At 36.4% G+C, this 15,747-nt stretch overlaps 1 protein-coding gene across 16 annotated transcripts in view; it reads right to left on the reverse strand.

The window, feature by feature from the left end:
- NPAS3 (neuronal PAS domain protein 3) overlaps positions 1 to 15,747 on the reverse strand; it is a 920,744-nt gene that overhangs the window by 635,791 nt on the left and 269,206 nt on the right. Inside the window, exon 2 of one of the 16 annotated variants that reach the window (XM_043489747.1) lies at positions 6,126 to 6,218. The exons of the other annotated variants lie outside the window; for them this stretch is intronic. Within the exon in view, the coding sequence (XP_043345682.1) occupies positions 6,126 to 6,190 (65 nt within the window). The 5' untranslated portion in view covers positions 6,191 to 6,218. The remainder of the gene's footprint in view (positions 1 to 6,125; positions 6,219 to 15,747) is intronic. 16 annotated transcript variants of the gene reach the window in all.

A 15,747-nucleotide genomic window follows, 5' to 3' on the forward strand; every position in this document is an offset into this window, starting at 1 on the left:
ACCTGGGAAGCCCATTTATAGATCTATTTTTAAGCTAATGGCTTTGTTTATTCAACTATTATCACTATGGGATCTTAAACCCTCAAAAGTGTAGCTGCTCATTCGTGTCCAACTCTTTATGACCCCATAGACTGCAGTCCTGCCAGACTCCTCTGTCCATGGGATTCTCCAGGCAAGAATACTAGAGTGGGTTGCCATTCCCTTCTCCAGGGGATCTTCCCAAACCAGGAATTGAACCGGGTCTCCCTCATTGCAGGCAGATTCTTTACCATCTGAGCCACCGGGGAAGACTAAATCCTCAAAAGGACACATTTTAAAATATTATTTCTATTACCATCTCGAGGAACAAAGGCTAAACAAAAACACAGTTCACAGAATTAACAAATGAAATGCTGATGTGCTTCCAGCCCTCAATAAGAATCATAACCTTCAGTCAGATAAAGAAAACCTCTCATTGAAAATGATGATTTCAATGGAACTTTATAAATGCACTGGTAATTGGCTGATAAAAGAATACTTTAATTCTTTATTAAGAAGAATACATTCATAGACAGATAGATTCTCTAAGATATTAGAGAATAAAATATATCACCCAGAAAAGTCAAACTTTAAAATAATATAAATTTAATGTTGAAAGATAAAGCCCCGTATGGGTTATTAAAATTTATAAACATTATAGACATATTACTTCACAGAAGAGGCAACAGGTGGGATCCAGCATTTTCCTTTAACTATTTATGTACATTTCTGTTTGAAGTTTGCTTGCATTGCTGAGGGCAGAATCTGGCACAACTGAAGTTATATGTGAGCATCTGACAGGAGAAATCCACCTACTCTGAATTGCTCTGTTGTGTGTCTGATGAAAAATAAAATTCAAAATCAGACTGTGATGATAAATAATTGGGCAATATTTACAGTATCAAGGTATTATTAATATCATATGTAAGTATCCATTTTATTGGGCTTTGAAAGCATTTAAAATCTTTGAATCTAGCATCCTGGTTTCCCCACTATAAAATATCAAGAGGAGCAAGACCAGAGGAACAGGTTAAAATGAATCCAGTAGTATGGCTTCAACCTCTTAATATGAGCAATAACATTCCATATTACCTTAGACCATATCTGATATTGTTCATAGTGGAAAACTGTTTTCACTGCAGACACTTCAAGTGTTTTACTGAGTATCTATGTAATTTAAATAACTCCATGATGTTTGGTCAAATACTTGCTAGGCTAATAGCCCAACAGGTTTTATGTTCACTCTATTAATAAAATATTCAACATTAGCTAGCTAATGTATTTCTCAGAACTAGACCAATTAACACTACCATTTTCAGAGTCAAAGCAGTCACAGGTGACAAATCTTTGTCCTGGTATCTCTGGTGATAATCTTCAGTGGAAACATCACTAATTTATAAGGAAAAGCTATGTCATTTTGTTTCCCAAAATGTTAGCTGACCTCCATTCAATTATTCAAATGCTCAATGTGGCTTATTGATAACTAGGTACACAAAAGTAAGAGATGCCTTAAAGTCTGACCAAGTACAAGTAAAATCTGAATCTAGGTCAACATCTCAGGATACAACAATGATTCATAGCCCTCCTTTTACCCCCATATAATAAAAGTAATCTATCTAACACCATTTAAGTCAGTTGTACCCAAAGAACTGTCACTTGAAATGTTTTATCTACCACTTGTACAGTGCAGTGGTTCAAGTTCAGGGCTTCACTCTTTTTGTGTTCTCATAATCAAATACTACTCCAGAAGGTGGGCTGAGCTTATATATATATATATATATATATATATTTTTTTTTTTTTTTTGGGGGGGGGTCCTATAAGTGAATGTGATGGAGCTCTGGAGCAAGCCTGCTAACTCAAGGGTTTGCAGGGTTAAGGCAGGGAATGTCAATGAGTAAAGAGGCCTGATGTTGACTGTGGAGAACTGGAGGATGACAGCCCAGGCAAAGGAAAGCATATGCAGTTTTAGCCTTGTGTGTGCTGCTTTGGGGGAAGGCTTGCATGTGCTGCCAGATTTCAGCTACTGCTACTTCTAGAAAACAAGAATCTGAATTTTTACATAGTCTTTCCAAGTTTATGTTACGTTTTAAGCTTATGTTAACTAATTGGCATTTTTTGAAAATCTTGCAAGCCAAATTAAACATGCTATTTGGTCAATAATGGAGCAGGGACTCATTTTGCAAATGGGTAATAATTCAGGAGGTCAATTTTGCCAGAAGTTTCACATGGATGTTATATGTAATTTTCCTTATATATGTCACTCAGTGGTCACAAATGGATTCATCTGTTATCTAATCAATATTACTAACATTCATAATGGGAATTTCTCTATTCACCTGAAACCAGTAGAGGATTAAGCAATCATTCTGAAATTGATATTTACTGTATCAATAACTAAGGAAAAAAACTAATCCTAAGGTAGAAAAGCCAAAGATCACAGGGAGTAGCCCAGTGGGCTCCAAGGGTGAAGTAGAGTGGAGATGACTTCTTTTGTCCACTTAGGGGAGGTGGGGTATGTGGACACTAATGTTTTGGGGTGCCTCGCTTAAACACTGCCCTCTGACACTTGACTTTTCTAAAATAGCATTTACTTTATGTGCTCCCATATATTATCTTATCAGGTTTTCTTCTCTATCACTCCCCCTTTAAAAAAAAAAATCTCTTCATAGACACTGTGTTACCCTACTGGAGTAATCTTCCTGGCCATAATCTTAACAAAGAAAGTTTTCCATGACTCCCCAACACATCACTATGCAGACACTACAGTACAGAAGATTTCCAGAATGAGGGCATTGTGTCTATAATAAGTAGTAATTGATTTTGAGGGCAACAGCAATAAAATACAGTCAAAGGATTATAAAGGTTGTGGAGACACTGATACAATAGATGAAGCTAAAGACCTTAAGACAATGACAGATTGTGGATTAATCTTTTGCCTGCTTTTGTGAAGTAGAGCCTAGTTAGAAGTACTTCTCAAACTGAATTAAGGACTACATTAAAACCTAACATAAATTTGCATTTGTACATTGTGTTCTAAATCAAAACATTACAGTTGCATTTCTAAATACTAGAGAAAGAATGGATTGACTGTGAGTAAATGTTACTGCCTGATCTCTGCCACCTAAAATATGATTAACTAGTAAGTTATTTCTTGGGCCCAAACTTCCCACTACTTTAATGCTCTTCCACTTAGACTTTGAATAACAGAAAATCCTCCATAAATCAAAATTTTAATTCTATGATGACAACAGTATCATCTTCACTAATAATTACCACCAACAACAAATCAACAACTATTTTCAAAGACACACATACATATCTGAAAATCATATGGAAAATAATGCACATATATGTATATTTTTGAGGGTTTATTAAATGATTTTCAAATTTCCAAAAGGGATCCATCACTCCATCCAAAAGAATAATGATCTAACATATAGAATTTCTTCTTATAAGGGTTATAAAGCTGGATTCTGCCCTTTTTCTACCATTGATGTTGCTAGAATTAACTTATCCTAAAAATATCCTTGGTTAAAGTAATACTATTTAATCTATGTTTTCATTCAACATCTTGAAGCAATTTTTACACATTTATAAAGTTATACCTTTAAGCATATACCTAACAACCAATCAAAAAAGAGTCTACTAAGAATGAAGATTCAGGAGTCAGTATTTGTTAAACATAAAGTTATTTTTTGAATCCTTCATGTATTTTAAGTTCCTTTGGCAAGCTGTATGTTTCATGGAAAGAGTTCCAATGAAGGAATTCTGAGATCCACTTTGGCCACTGTAGACATTATAATTCTAAGTCATTATGTTGAACTTCAATTTTATTATCTCAGACCATGAGGATGACAAACAAGTCAGTCAGTTCAGTTCAGTCGCTCAGTCATGTCCGACTCTTTGCGACCCCATGAATCACAGCATGCCAGGCCTCCCTGTCCATCACCAACTCCTGGAGTTCACTCAAACTCATGCCCATCGAGTCAGTGATGCCATCCAGCCATCTCATCCTCTGTCGTCCCCTTCTCCTCCTGCCCCGAATCCCTCCCAGCATCAAGGTCTTTTCCAATGAGTCAACTCTTCGCATGAGGTGGCCAAAGTATTGGAGTTTCAGCTTCAGCATCAGTCCTTCCAGTGAACACCCAGGACTTATCTCCTTAGTATTTGGCAAATCTTCTGGGACCACTGCAATGGCTTACATGATAATTTCATAGTAACGTATTATACACTATAAAGAAGTGAACGTCCCTTGGACAGTTCTATATTCCAACAATTAAGATAGTTTGTAAACTCTAAATGTGGTAGAATCTACTTTAGAGTTTTACAACAGAGAATTTTAATAAGACTGAAGAATGCCTAAATATAGTCAATCTATACTTAAGCTTTCTTGGAAGCACAGATGTTTGGGGTAGGGGCTCCATGTCCACATCATCACACAGTTACTAGCTGGCAATCTTGGACAGAAGTCTCAGCCTCTTCGGACCTCAGTTTCCTCATCTGGGAAACAGACATTATAGTAGAACATACTTCACAATATTCTTCAGAGGAGTAATTGAGCTAATATATGTCAAGTGCTAAATGCCTTGACATATATTACTTACAACTGCCATGTTGTAAATGTTACATAAACATGGAAAGTGAAAGTGAGATTAGTTGCTCAGTCTGTCCAATTCTATACAGCCCTGTGGACTGTAGCCCGCTGGTTCCTCTGTCCATGGAATTCTCCAGGCAAGAAAACTGGAGTGGGTTGCCATTCCCTTCTCCAAGGGGTCTTTCTGACCCAGGTCACCTGCATTGCCGGGAGATTCTTTACCATCTGAGCCACCAGCAAAGTCACTATAGGCACTGACTGCTATTATAATAACTTTATATCTAGGAAAAAGCCTAACTGTTTTAATCTTAGTACCACATCTGATCATCACCTTATTCCTCCAGAATTCTTTACAATTTTCTTTTAACTAGTAGCATCTTTCCTATCACTTTATTTTTCATTCAGGCTACAGTTTTTATATTTCTAAATACATATGTTTTTAACTGTTTCTCAAACTCCTTTCTTTACTGCCACTTATGACTTTCATTTTTTAGTAAATTTTACTTCCCACATAGTGACAGTAGAAATTAAATCAGAGGGCTGACTTTTGCTTGGTGATAACCCTAAAATTGCCTATCTATTTAAATACCTCCATGTTCTCTCAACTCATGATTCTCACTTTCTTTAAGTTCTGTCTGTTGCCTCTCTCAGCATGTCTTTCACACTAGCAGGAGACAGAGGGTAAGTGCATGAATTCCAAAGCCTGTGCTTAAATCCTGGCTCTATGACTAATTACATAATAATTAACAAACGTGAGCAACTTACTTAGCCTCTTTTGCCTCAGTTTCTCACCTGTGATATGTGATGATAATACTGCTTCATAAGGCTCCTGTTAAAATTAACTGGGGCAGTTAAAAAAATATTTATAGTGGCTCCTAGGACACAGTAATACTGTCTAAGATGTGTTAAATGAGAACCCATGCTCATGTCACACTGACTGTTCTATGCTTTGAGGTCCTTTATAATTTATACTGTGTTCTCACCAATAAGATTTCCATCTACTGGTTCTGACATATCACACTGTGTACTTAGGTGAAATAAAACTACTTGATTGCAGAGATATTGATTTTTCATTATGTTCCTCCTTATGCCTAGGTCTACCTGTCTTTTACTATAGGTATACTCAGTGACTTGTTCAAATAAAAAATGCGTGTCTCATTAATGGAAGATGAAATGTTTATAAATAAGTTATTTCCTATGCTAAGAATAATAGAGGATCATTTTTTAGTTCCCTAAAGTAGAAAAAACTGGCATTCAAAATTGACAAGCAATTTTGTTTATAGAGAAAAATGAACATCCAAACAGTAATTAAGGGAATGGGTGGGTTACTCGGGAAGACTGTGAAAGCTTCTATGGAAGACTTCAAAGTTGCAATGATAATTATTCATCAGAAAGAGAATATGTGTACTCCTAGCAGGAAGAAGATCTTTCAAAGCATCTCCCAAAACATCACAAATTTGAAAGCTCTGTCTGTAAAGCAAAGCTCCAAATCCAGGACCATGGAGAGCTCACCCAGAACATTTGAAGCAGGGAAGAATCTTGGAAGGACAACAGCAGTTTCCAGTTTTGGCCTCCATAGTGGGGGCAAGGCTGAATCGTGAAACTCTACTTGAGCCAGAAATGAGACAGGAAAAAAAAGTTAAAAGAAAGTTTTTGTTGCTTCTTAAAAAAAAACAAACAACAACAACAACAAACAAACAAAAAAACAGGCACTGCCACTATCACAAAACCAATATTATGAAATTGACTTAGCACTTGCGATCTCTCTGAAGCTGTCTCAGAGTTGGATAAAGGTGTCAATTGTTCACTGGGACACTTTTCCATGGTGGAAAAAACAGGTAACTTTGGATGTGATGACTCATTAAAAGAACTAAGTTGTCTCTTGTGCTTTGTCAAATTTAGCTTTGCAAAATTTATTTCTTTGGCTTCCTACTTCACAGAAATGGTGATAGTGATTACAGAAACAATATAGTTGGATATTTACAGAATATAACAGAGCAGAAATAGTATCACAGAGGAACTGTTCCTCCTGTCACAGAGGAACCAACAGAAGAAGTAAGCCACCTTAGTCAAATGTTTCTTATTCAATTACTTCTTCACAGCCGGATATCTGTCAGCTATTTTTAAATAATTTATAATTATATTTATGGAATGATTTCTTATATGGACATTATCAACAGATCCATACTCTCTCTACATAAAAATCCTCTCTCTAAGCCTCAAAGTTAACACCTTCATGTAAACTTTTAGAGTACAATAACTAGTCTTTATAAAAGAACATGGCAGGTTTTGGTCATTAACTCTAGGGGAAAGGAAAAGTAGGGTAAAAACCACTTTAAATTTTATCTTTTTAAAGTACTTCTAAGGAGCCAGACAGGCAGTTTTTTTTTTTTTTTTATGGATTTTCCTACTTGTTTTGCTTAGGAGAATCCAGCACTAGACTTCTACTATTTATCAATTAATCTGGCATGCAGCCTCAAAGGAAGAAGGTCGACCTGTATTAAAAATGCAGCCATCAAAAATTCATCAAAGGCTGCAGCATTTTAACTCATGAACCTTTGAACACCTGCATACTTGTCAGATCTCTGGTCATAGTTAACGGTGAAATCTATAGTTACTCCGGTACCTACACCTGCCCTGACATGAGCTGAATGAGGCAGCTTCCCAGGGAAAAAGTACAGTAAAGATTCTATAAGCACTGCTTGTCCTTACTTCATTACTTTCAGTAAAATAGTCCACCACACATTGGCATCACAGAGAGTTCAAAGTCAATCAAATCAGTCCACTGAAAAGAATAAAAATCTTTCAGAAGTATTTTTTTTCCCCATGATTGTAAATACCATGTTTCTTACAAGGTAATATAATTGAGAAATGCATAAACAACTGTTATCTGGTAGGAGTATGTACAACATAACTCCCAACCCGAAATCTTTTAATGCTCTTCAAGAAAGGGTAATAATTTCAGAAACCTTCCTTTAATGTGTGAAGAAAGCAGTATAGTACATACTGGAAGTTAAAACTGGAACCTTCAAGTTCAAGGTAAGAACTCTGCTGCTTAACTAATGCACTGCTCATAGCTGTCATCATTAATTTATGTTAGCCTCTGTAAACATCAAGAGTATAATAGGCCAATTTCACAACTAAATATAGATGCACATTTTGCCCTTATATAAATGGCAGATTGCTGCTGTAGATCATCGCTGCAGCAACACGTCAGTAAAGATGCACTGTTTGATGGTCTGATGCTCACACAATATATAAAACCAGTTGTAATGGTTGTTTGGAAGCAAAGTGTAACATAGCAGCAAAATTTCATTTGTTCCACAAACTCAGGATATATTAAGCTAGGCTGACAAAGACTGTTTGATGTGCTAAATCAGTTTGACCTTCATTCTTGCCTTATTTTTCTCATTTAACAAGTGAAATGACCATTATTTTTCCCCCATGTAAGAAAATATCATGAAATTGATTGCTTAAAAACATTGTCAAAAATGTGTGCAACTGCTAACATGCAATAAAGTATTAAAATCAAGATGCATCTTTAAAATCTTTAAACTATGATCTATGATCTATGCTGATAGAATAATCATGACCTATTTTTGACTTGTGGTAAAATAGATCCAAAGAGTAATTAAAGCCATTCCACTGAATGCTTTCCCTCATCTTCAGAAAATGCCTTGTGTATGTTTGAACTTAATAATTAAATTAATTGGTTTTAGCCAATGAGCATTCTTATTCTTAACACTTTAAGTAAGAGGATTTAATACCAGAATGAGTCATTAGAATAGTAATAAAGAAAGCTGAGAGGTCCGCACAATTCTTTTCAACCAATGTTCACCTTGATTCAAATAACCCTTGAATGAACCACAGCAAGACCCAACTATTCATTGCATGCTTTGGTGTCTGCCAAAAACCTCCTGAATCAAAGTGTTTTGTTCTTCATTTTCCTCCAGAACTTTAAGCTACCAACTGGCAGTTCCATAAAAATGACAAAAAAGCTGCAGTTTTATCAAGTAATTTCTCTCCACCCAATAAACAGCACTTTACCTTGGAGCAACTTGTATATTTCACACCTTAAATTTCTATTTACCAAATCAGCTAATCACTTCACAATTGAACTCAGAACAAAAAAAAAAAAATTATCAATTAAAGTGGTTGAAACTCCTGCAAATTATCATTTAGGAATGAAGTAATTGCTTTCATCAGGGCAGAAAAGCCCGCCAGAACAGAAATGTCACTTTAGATTAGTGTTCTCACTCCTGAAGCTATGGATGACACAGCTGATATAAGACTAAATGCCAAGACCAATCAATTGCTTTTGTGGCTCTGCTCTGAGCTGCTGTAAAAGGGGCCATTTTCTAGGATCTACTCTTCATTATAGTAAATGCTATCTCCTTGGTAACATAATTCCATTTCTCATAAATTCTGTCTGAGAGCATTGTCCTAACAATGGATGTTTGTGGAAAAGAATGCTGTTGGTTTAATGCACAGAATTAAGTGTGAATGGCTGTCAAACTGCTATAGTTTACTAGTTCTTAAACATAAATTGAAGTCTTATACATTAGAAAGAATTCTTGGGGAGAAATGAATGTCCTGAACAAGGGTAAGATATTGTATTTGAAGGTTCTGTGCTACTGGTTTAGAATTTTGACTATTCTAGTATTTCTCTGTCCTGTACATGAAATCAGTCAGCTCACACCAGAGGTGGGTGAACACATCACTTATTTTCTCAGCAGTATAGTTTGCAAATGTGAAACCTCAGAAGCAAATACGGACTCATTAGGCAACTGCATGCGATTTGTGAATAGCCACAACTGTGTTAAAAGAAGAGAAAAAAAAAAACAAACTGTTCTTTGAGCTGAGCCATTCATTCCTGGAAAGCATCCAGATCTTAATTTGTATTGTTCATCCCCCTGAAGTTACAAGATTCTGGGTTGCAGGCTCCAATTAAAAGGAAATTGAAGAAGCTAATACAGAGAGAAAGCAGCAATACCCTGCACTGCTCTCTTCAGGTCTGAAGTTTAGAAAGAGATTCAGGATCACGGGTCTTTGCCCGACATGGGATAAAGGCCTTTCTCATCCTGGTGAGCACACATGTGTAACTTCCATTAGCAGTAACAGAAGTCGTGAGCATACATTGAGAGGGAAGTCTACTGCTAAATATTTGAAAGGGTCAGCCCATCTCCACTGAAAGGCAAAAAGGAGAAGGAATGGTGGGCACTCTGTGATGGCAGGACATTTTACTAACCATGCAAGGGGATTTCTATCACTCCAAGGGACTACAGTTTCAGTTTTCATATCAATGACAGGAAAGTACATGTGTTGTTTCTGCCTTTTAATATTATTCAGTACCATCAAAAAACAGCGTAAACCTTAACATCATAGTAACATTGAATGAAAGCAAACATCTTTGAACATCTACTAAGTTTCAGGCTCTAAGTATTTTAAACATTATCCTACTTAATACACCATTGTCAATATCAGCAAGGATGGAAAGGGGAAGTAACAGTATCTATGGAAAGCGGATCATCTCCACTATATACATCTGACCCTAAAACACTTATTTTAGCCCCTGTTTTGGGGGGCCACTATATGGGTTTATGCTCTATTTCTAACTTTCTGCCCTCACCCCTCCCCCCCAAACTAGGAATTTTTTTGTCTCAGGGAGAACTTTCCCTGGATCCTAGACTTTTAGTGCTAAAAGAAGGATGGGCCTGGGCAAACCAGAACAGCTGGTCACCCTGGAAATATGATTGTCCCCCATCTCATAAATAAGAAAACCAAAGCACACAGAGAGAAAGTAACTTGCCCAAGATCACTGACAGCTGAAAATGGAATCTGAACCTTGGCAAGATGACTCCATCCTTACGTCCTTCTCACCACTGCACTGCATTGCCTCTATAGGAATGAAGTCATGAGTCCCCTTCTCCTGACTATATGACTATTAAGTCACGGATAAAGTTTTATTTAACTGATAATCACCCATATAATTTCCATCATAATTGTTATAGAAACATTAATTCATTAATAAAATGTCCAATAACCCCCCTATTTTTTTCAGGCCTATAAACATATTCCAATTTGGAGTAGATAAATTTGCTGTTAATTGCTCTAAGTCACAAACTAAGTTGCTTTAGAATTCAAATTCAAATGACCTTTTCTAGAGGGAAAATTCACTTTTTCCTTTAATTTTCTCTAAGTGTGATTTCAAACACTTTTGAAAGCACATCCCAGTGGAAGAAAGATTTTGAAAACTTTCAAGCCTGATAGGAGAAACTTGGACAGGAGAAAGCAGGCTTTGACAAGTTTGAAGATTTTGAAGTATGAAAAATGAAAGGTATGGTCATGTGAATACTGCAAACAGCAGACCCATTTACTTGACATCAAAGAACACCTTTATACTATAACTGCCTGCATTTTTAATGAAATACATAAAGTGGTCACCCTTTTTTTAAACACTATAATTGAGAATAATGGTGCCAACAGTCTGAAGAGACAACATACTTTATTCCCTACCTGACTTTATTTTAAAGCATGCATTTTTATTTAACCTTTCATCAAGGGTCCAAAAGAATGGTGGAACTTACCAGAGGTATACATTGTTACAATTTCTAGGGAACACTTTGGCAAATACAGATCCCAAGCTGGCCAAGGATGCAAACAAATACATTCTAAAATAATATTCACTGCCTCTTTTGATGGACTTTAGAAATAAATTATGAAATATTTTCAAGATACTGAATAAAGAGGTTGAAAAAAATATTCAATGACTGGGAAAACATTTTTACAATATTTTAAGTGATAAAAGGAAGATCATAAAGCAGAATGTACAGTGGGTTGAACAATTATAGCAATGTATCTATAACTATATATAGATACAGAGAAAATATATCCAAACCAGGATTGAGTCCCACAAGCCAAAACATTAAGATTGGTAAACATTTCTTGTAGAGGGGGTCAGAAGATGGGAGGTGAGCGTGCAGGAGATAATTTCTGAAATGTCTTTAATGAACATATTTTTAATATAAAAATATTTTTTTTAAAAAACACCATATATGTAATTTTATTGGCTCCAAGTTGAGCCTCAAAACACCTTGATGCTCAAGGTATTTTTCATTTAATGAATGATTTTCCTGATAGTGCTATCAAATGTCATCCTGTCATCACTGCATGTAGTAGTACGACCTGAAAAGTATCTGGAGAAAATGCTTGTCTTGGTCATTCTTCTAAAAGAGAACTGGAAGTGAAAAGGCTGAGAGAGGCCTTTATTCCTTCTCAAGCTACCCCAGTGAGCATCCAACCAAATGACCAGGTCCTTCAGCCACACAGCCTCGGCTCTTGCGTCCTCTGTGGTCCCTCAAAACCCCAAGGCAGTGTGCGCCAGTGTACACTATGCCAGCTGCCTGGCTGGGGATGGAGACGCTATCATTTAATGAATGACTTCTTCCATGTGTCACTTACTCCTTGCCAACCTGAGGGCATCTGTGGATTCTAACCCAGGAGAAAACACAGACAAATAAACACACAAAATACTTCACACACTGAACTTCCTGAAGCAAAATCGCAGATACTGACTCAAGTCTTGGTTAACAAGTTGCCTCAATAAATGGTATCCTAAGAGCTCTACTAAGTTCTAACACAGACCAAATTACCAGGATCATTGTTTTTTCATTGACTGCTGCACCTCCCACGTCTAACTGGTGGTGGCCCTTGGTGGAACAGTGTGTCCATGGCATTAGACTTCATATATGAAGTAGCAGAGATTTTAATGTGCCAGGGATTATCATACGAGATTTAATTTGAGGAGTCATAACACCTCACTGAGGTACTTTATAAAGCAGGAAACACAGAAAACACAGTTTATTTATAAGCATCCATTACTTAGCCAGAAACCAAGTCCTTTCCAAACCCTAAAATCTTTTGAAAAACCTTGATAGACGCTTAGTCCTCTCATTAATATCTGACTTTGAGGAACTACAAGTAAGTTATTCTGAGTCAGGTCTAACAATGTAACAGGATGATAAAGATAGGTACTATTTTGATGTATAAAAGTAATGTTTATAGCATGAAATTAAATAAATAAAAATGAATAGGCATTTTTTTTAATTTCATGAGTTTGCAAGCTGCTCATGGAAAAACAAAAGATTGAATCATGATATAAGTATACATGACATTAAAAAGACCCAGTTGTCTTATTAACTGAAAGTTAGCACTGAATTTACTGATATTGAATAATTACAACTTTAATGGTAACATGAATTCAAAGTGTTGGTGAAACATACTTAAATGTAGGAAGGCACATGATGACTGATTTGTAAGCTGATGTAAAAGGGACTGTTTAATTGAAATGGGGCAATGGAAGCCAGTGATTTGCTCAATTGGCCTTTACTACAAAGCTTCCATAAACAACCTTAGTATCTGAATCTATAAACCACCAAATAATTAGCTTAAAAAATACAAAAGGTAGACCTAGGGTTGAATACTTCCATTCTGACTTGTCATCCCAGTATGGTCCTCAACCAAAACAAATATCCTGTAAACTTTTTACTTACTCACAGGCACTTTACAGGAGCCCCTTCTTAAATTCACCTTCTGTCCTCTCTGTATTTCATTTTGTTTTATTTGGGCTGAGATATTCATCTTAAAGGGTTTTCCCTCAAGGTCTCCTTTTGAGTCATCAGGGACAAAAGACCATTTAAGTCTTCAGTTTCAGTTCCAATAACAGCAGAATTTCCCAATAACATATTTACAGACAAAGGAGTTCAATGAGTCAACAATAGCAATGCAGCAAATGAGTCCTGTTCCCATGGCTATAAACCTGAGTCACCTTTTTTTTTAAGTTCCCAACCCGGGATTGAACTCATGTTCCCCGCAGTGGGAACACAGCACCCTAACCACTGGACCACCAGGGAGTTCCCAGAGTCGCTTTTCAAACACATACATGCACACGTGCACACAGGTGTACGTTTGCATACACACCCACACATGAACATACCACTGGTTTAAAGGGACTGACTTATACACACTGCCCTTCAAATTCTGTTTTCTTACCCTCTCAGTTTTGTCACCTCATTTTCTTCTACACAATTTCTCTCTCAGAGAATCACTCATTGGATTTGTTCATATCTCTTCTCATAAAATTCATACATGCAAGAAGAGTGAGTCAGAGTTTTTTTTGGTTTGTTTTATGAATTATGATTAGTCTAGCACAAATGAATTTAAGTTTGAGATCACAAACTCAAATACCTGCAGGATCCAACAAAATTATACAAATGAATAAAGAGGACTAAATGAGAGAAAGCAATGCAAGCATGACAATAAATGGCAACTGGATCCTCCGTGTTGAGCAGTAACAGGGAGTGGTGGGGACTACGGCAAACTAGACAGCACTTGCCTGGTCACCAGAGGACACACATTATTCAGGAAAAATATTTGTTACTAGATGGGAATAGAGACCCCAAAGTTGCCAAGTCTTCCTATTTAAGAGAAGTCAGAAATCTAGACTATTTTTCTAATGCAAAATCTTCCGTTTTGTAAAATATCAAGCATCTCATTATAAAAATGGTATCATTTGGCCTATGGCAGTTAACCATCTATGGTTTAACACCATTAACAGCCCTTGTTGACAGTTTAAGTTTAATTTGGGGATACATAATGTATAAGATAAAAAGAGCTATAGCAGTCAGGTGACAATGAAAAAAATAAGGAAGAAGCATAAAATGGAGAGAAATGAAGAAAGTGAGAATGGAAGAAAAGAAACTATTAACTTTGATTTTTCTCAGAGTGGTAGAATTTCTCCTTTTCACTCTGTTTTACAAATCTTCTATAAATAATCAGGAAAAAATAGATTAGTTTCTATTCCATAGGATCAAACTTATTATTAAAAGTAGCTCCAAAAATTGAAAATACTCATATGCATATTCACACATAGATCTGTTTACCACAATTCAGCCCTGGTTTCAAACACTTTATCATAACTGAAATTTCAATCAGTTTGCCGTGATCACATCATAAATAAAAAAAGTGAAGTAAAAGTCACTCAGTCATGTCCAACTCTTTGCAACCCCATGGACTGTTACAGTCCATGGAATTCTCCAGGCCAGAATACTGGAGTGGATAGCCTTAGCCTTCGCCAGGGGATCTTTCCAACCCAGGGATCAAACCCATGTCTCCCACATTGCGGGCGGATTCTTTACCAGCTAAGCCACAAGGGAAGACCATATACAAAAAATCTTTCATTAAAAATTAAAATGAGAGAGAGATATCAAGATGGTAGAGTAGGAGGTAAAACATTAAAATAGCCATTTTCAAAATGAGTCATAGTGTGCCCCCAAAATTAGTGATTAAGTTGTGTTAGAAATTTCTTAAAAGTTCATACTAAACAAAACCATTTTATCAATTCACATGAGAGTAATCCAAGTCTATGCCCCAACCAATAATGCCAAAGAAGATGACACTGAAGAGTTCCATGAAGACCTAAAAGAACTTCTAGACAAAAACCAAAAAGTATGTTCTTTTCATCATAGGGGACTGGAAAGCAAAAGTAGGAAGTCACAAGATACCTGGAATAACAGATGAGTTTGACTTTGGAGTACAAAATGAAGCAGCGCAAAGTCTAACAGTTTTGCCAAGAGAAGACTCTACACATGGACATCACTAGATGGTCAATACTGAAATCAGACTGATTATATTCTTTGCAGCTGAAAATAGAGAAGTGTTATACAGTCAGCAAAAACAAGACCAGGAGCTGACTGTGGCTTAGGTCATGAACTTCTTATGCCAAAATTCAGACTTTAATTGAAGAAAGTAGGCCATTCAGGTATGACCTAAATCAAATCCCTTATGATTATACAGTGGAAGTGACAAATAGAGTCAAGGAATTAGATCTGATACATAGAGTATCTGAAGAACTATGGATTGAGGTTCCTAACATCGTATAGGAAGCGGTGACCAAACCATCCCCAAGAAAAAGAAATGCAAGAGGGCAAAGTGGTTGTCTGAGAAGGCTTTACAAACAGCTGAGAAAAGAGGACAAGTGAAAGGCAAAGGACAAAAGGAAAGATATACCCATCTGAATGCAGAGTTCCAAAGAACAGCAAGGAGAGTTAAGAAAGTCTTCCTAACTGATCAATTC

This window comes from Cervus canadensis, chromosome 17 (assembly GCF_019320065.1).
Source record: "Cervus canadensis isolate Bull #8, Minnesota chromosome 17, ASM1932006v1, whole genome shotgun sequence".
NCBI classification, from domain to species: domain Eukaryota; kingdom Metazoa; phylum Chordata; class Mammalia; order Artiodactyla; family Cervidae; genus Cervus; species Cervus canadensis.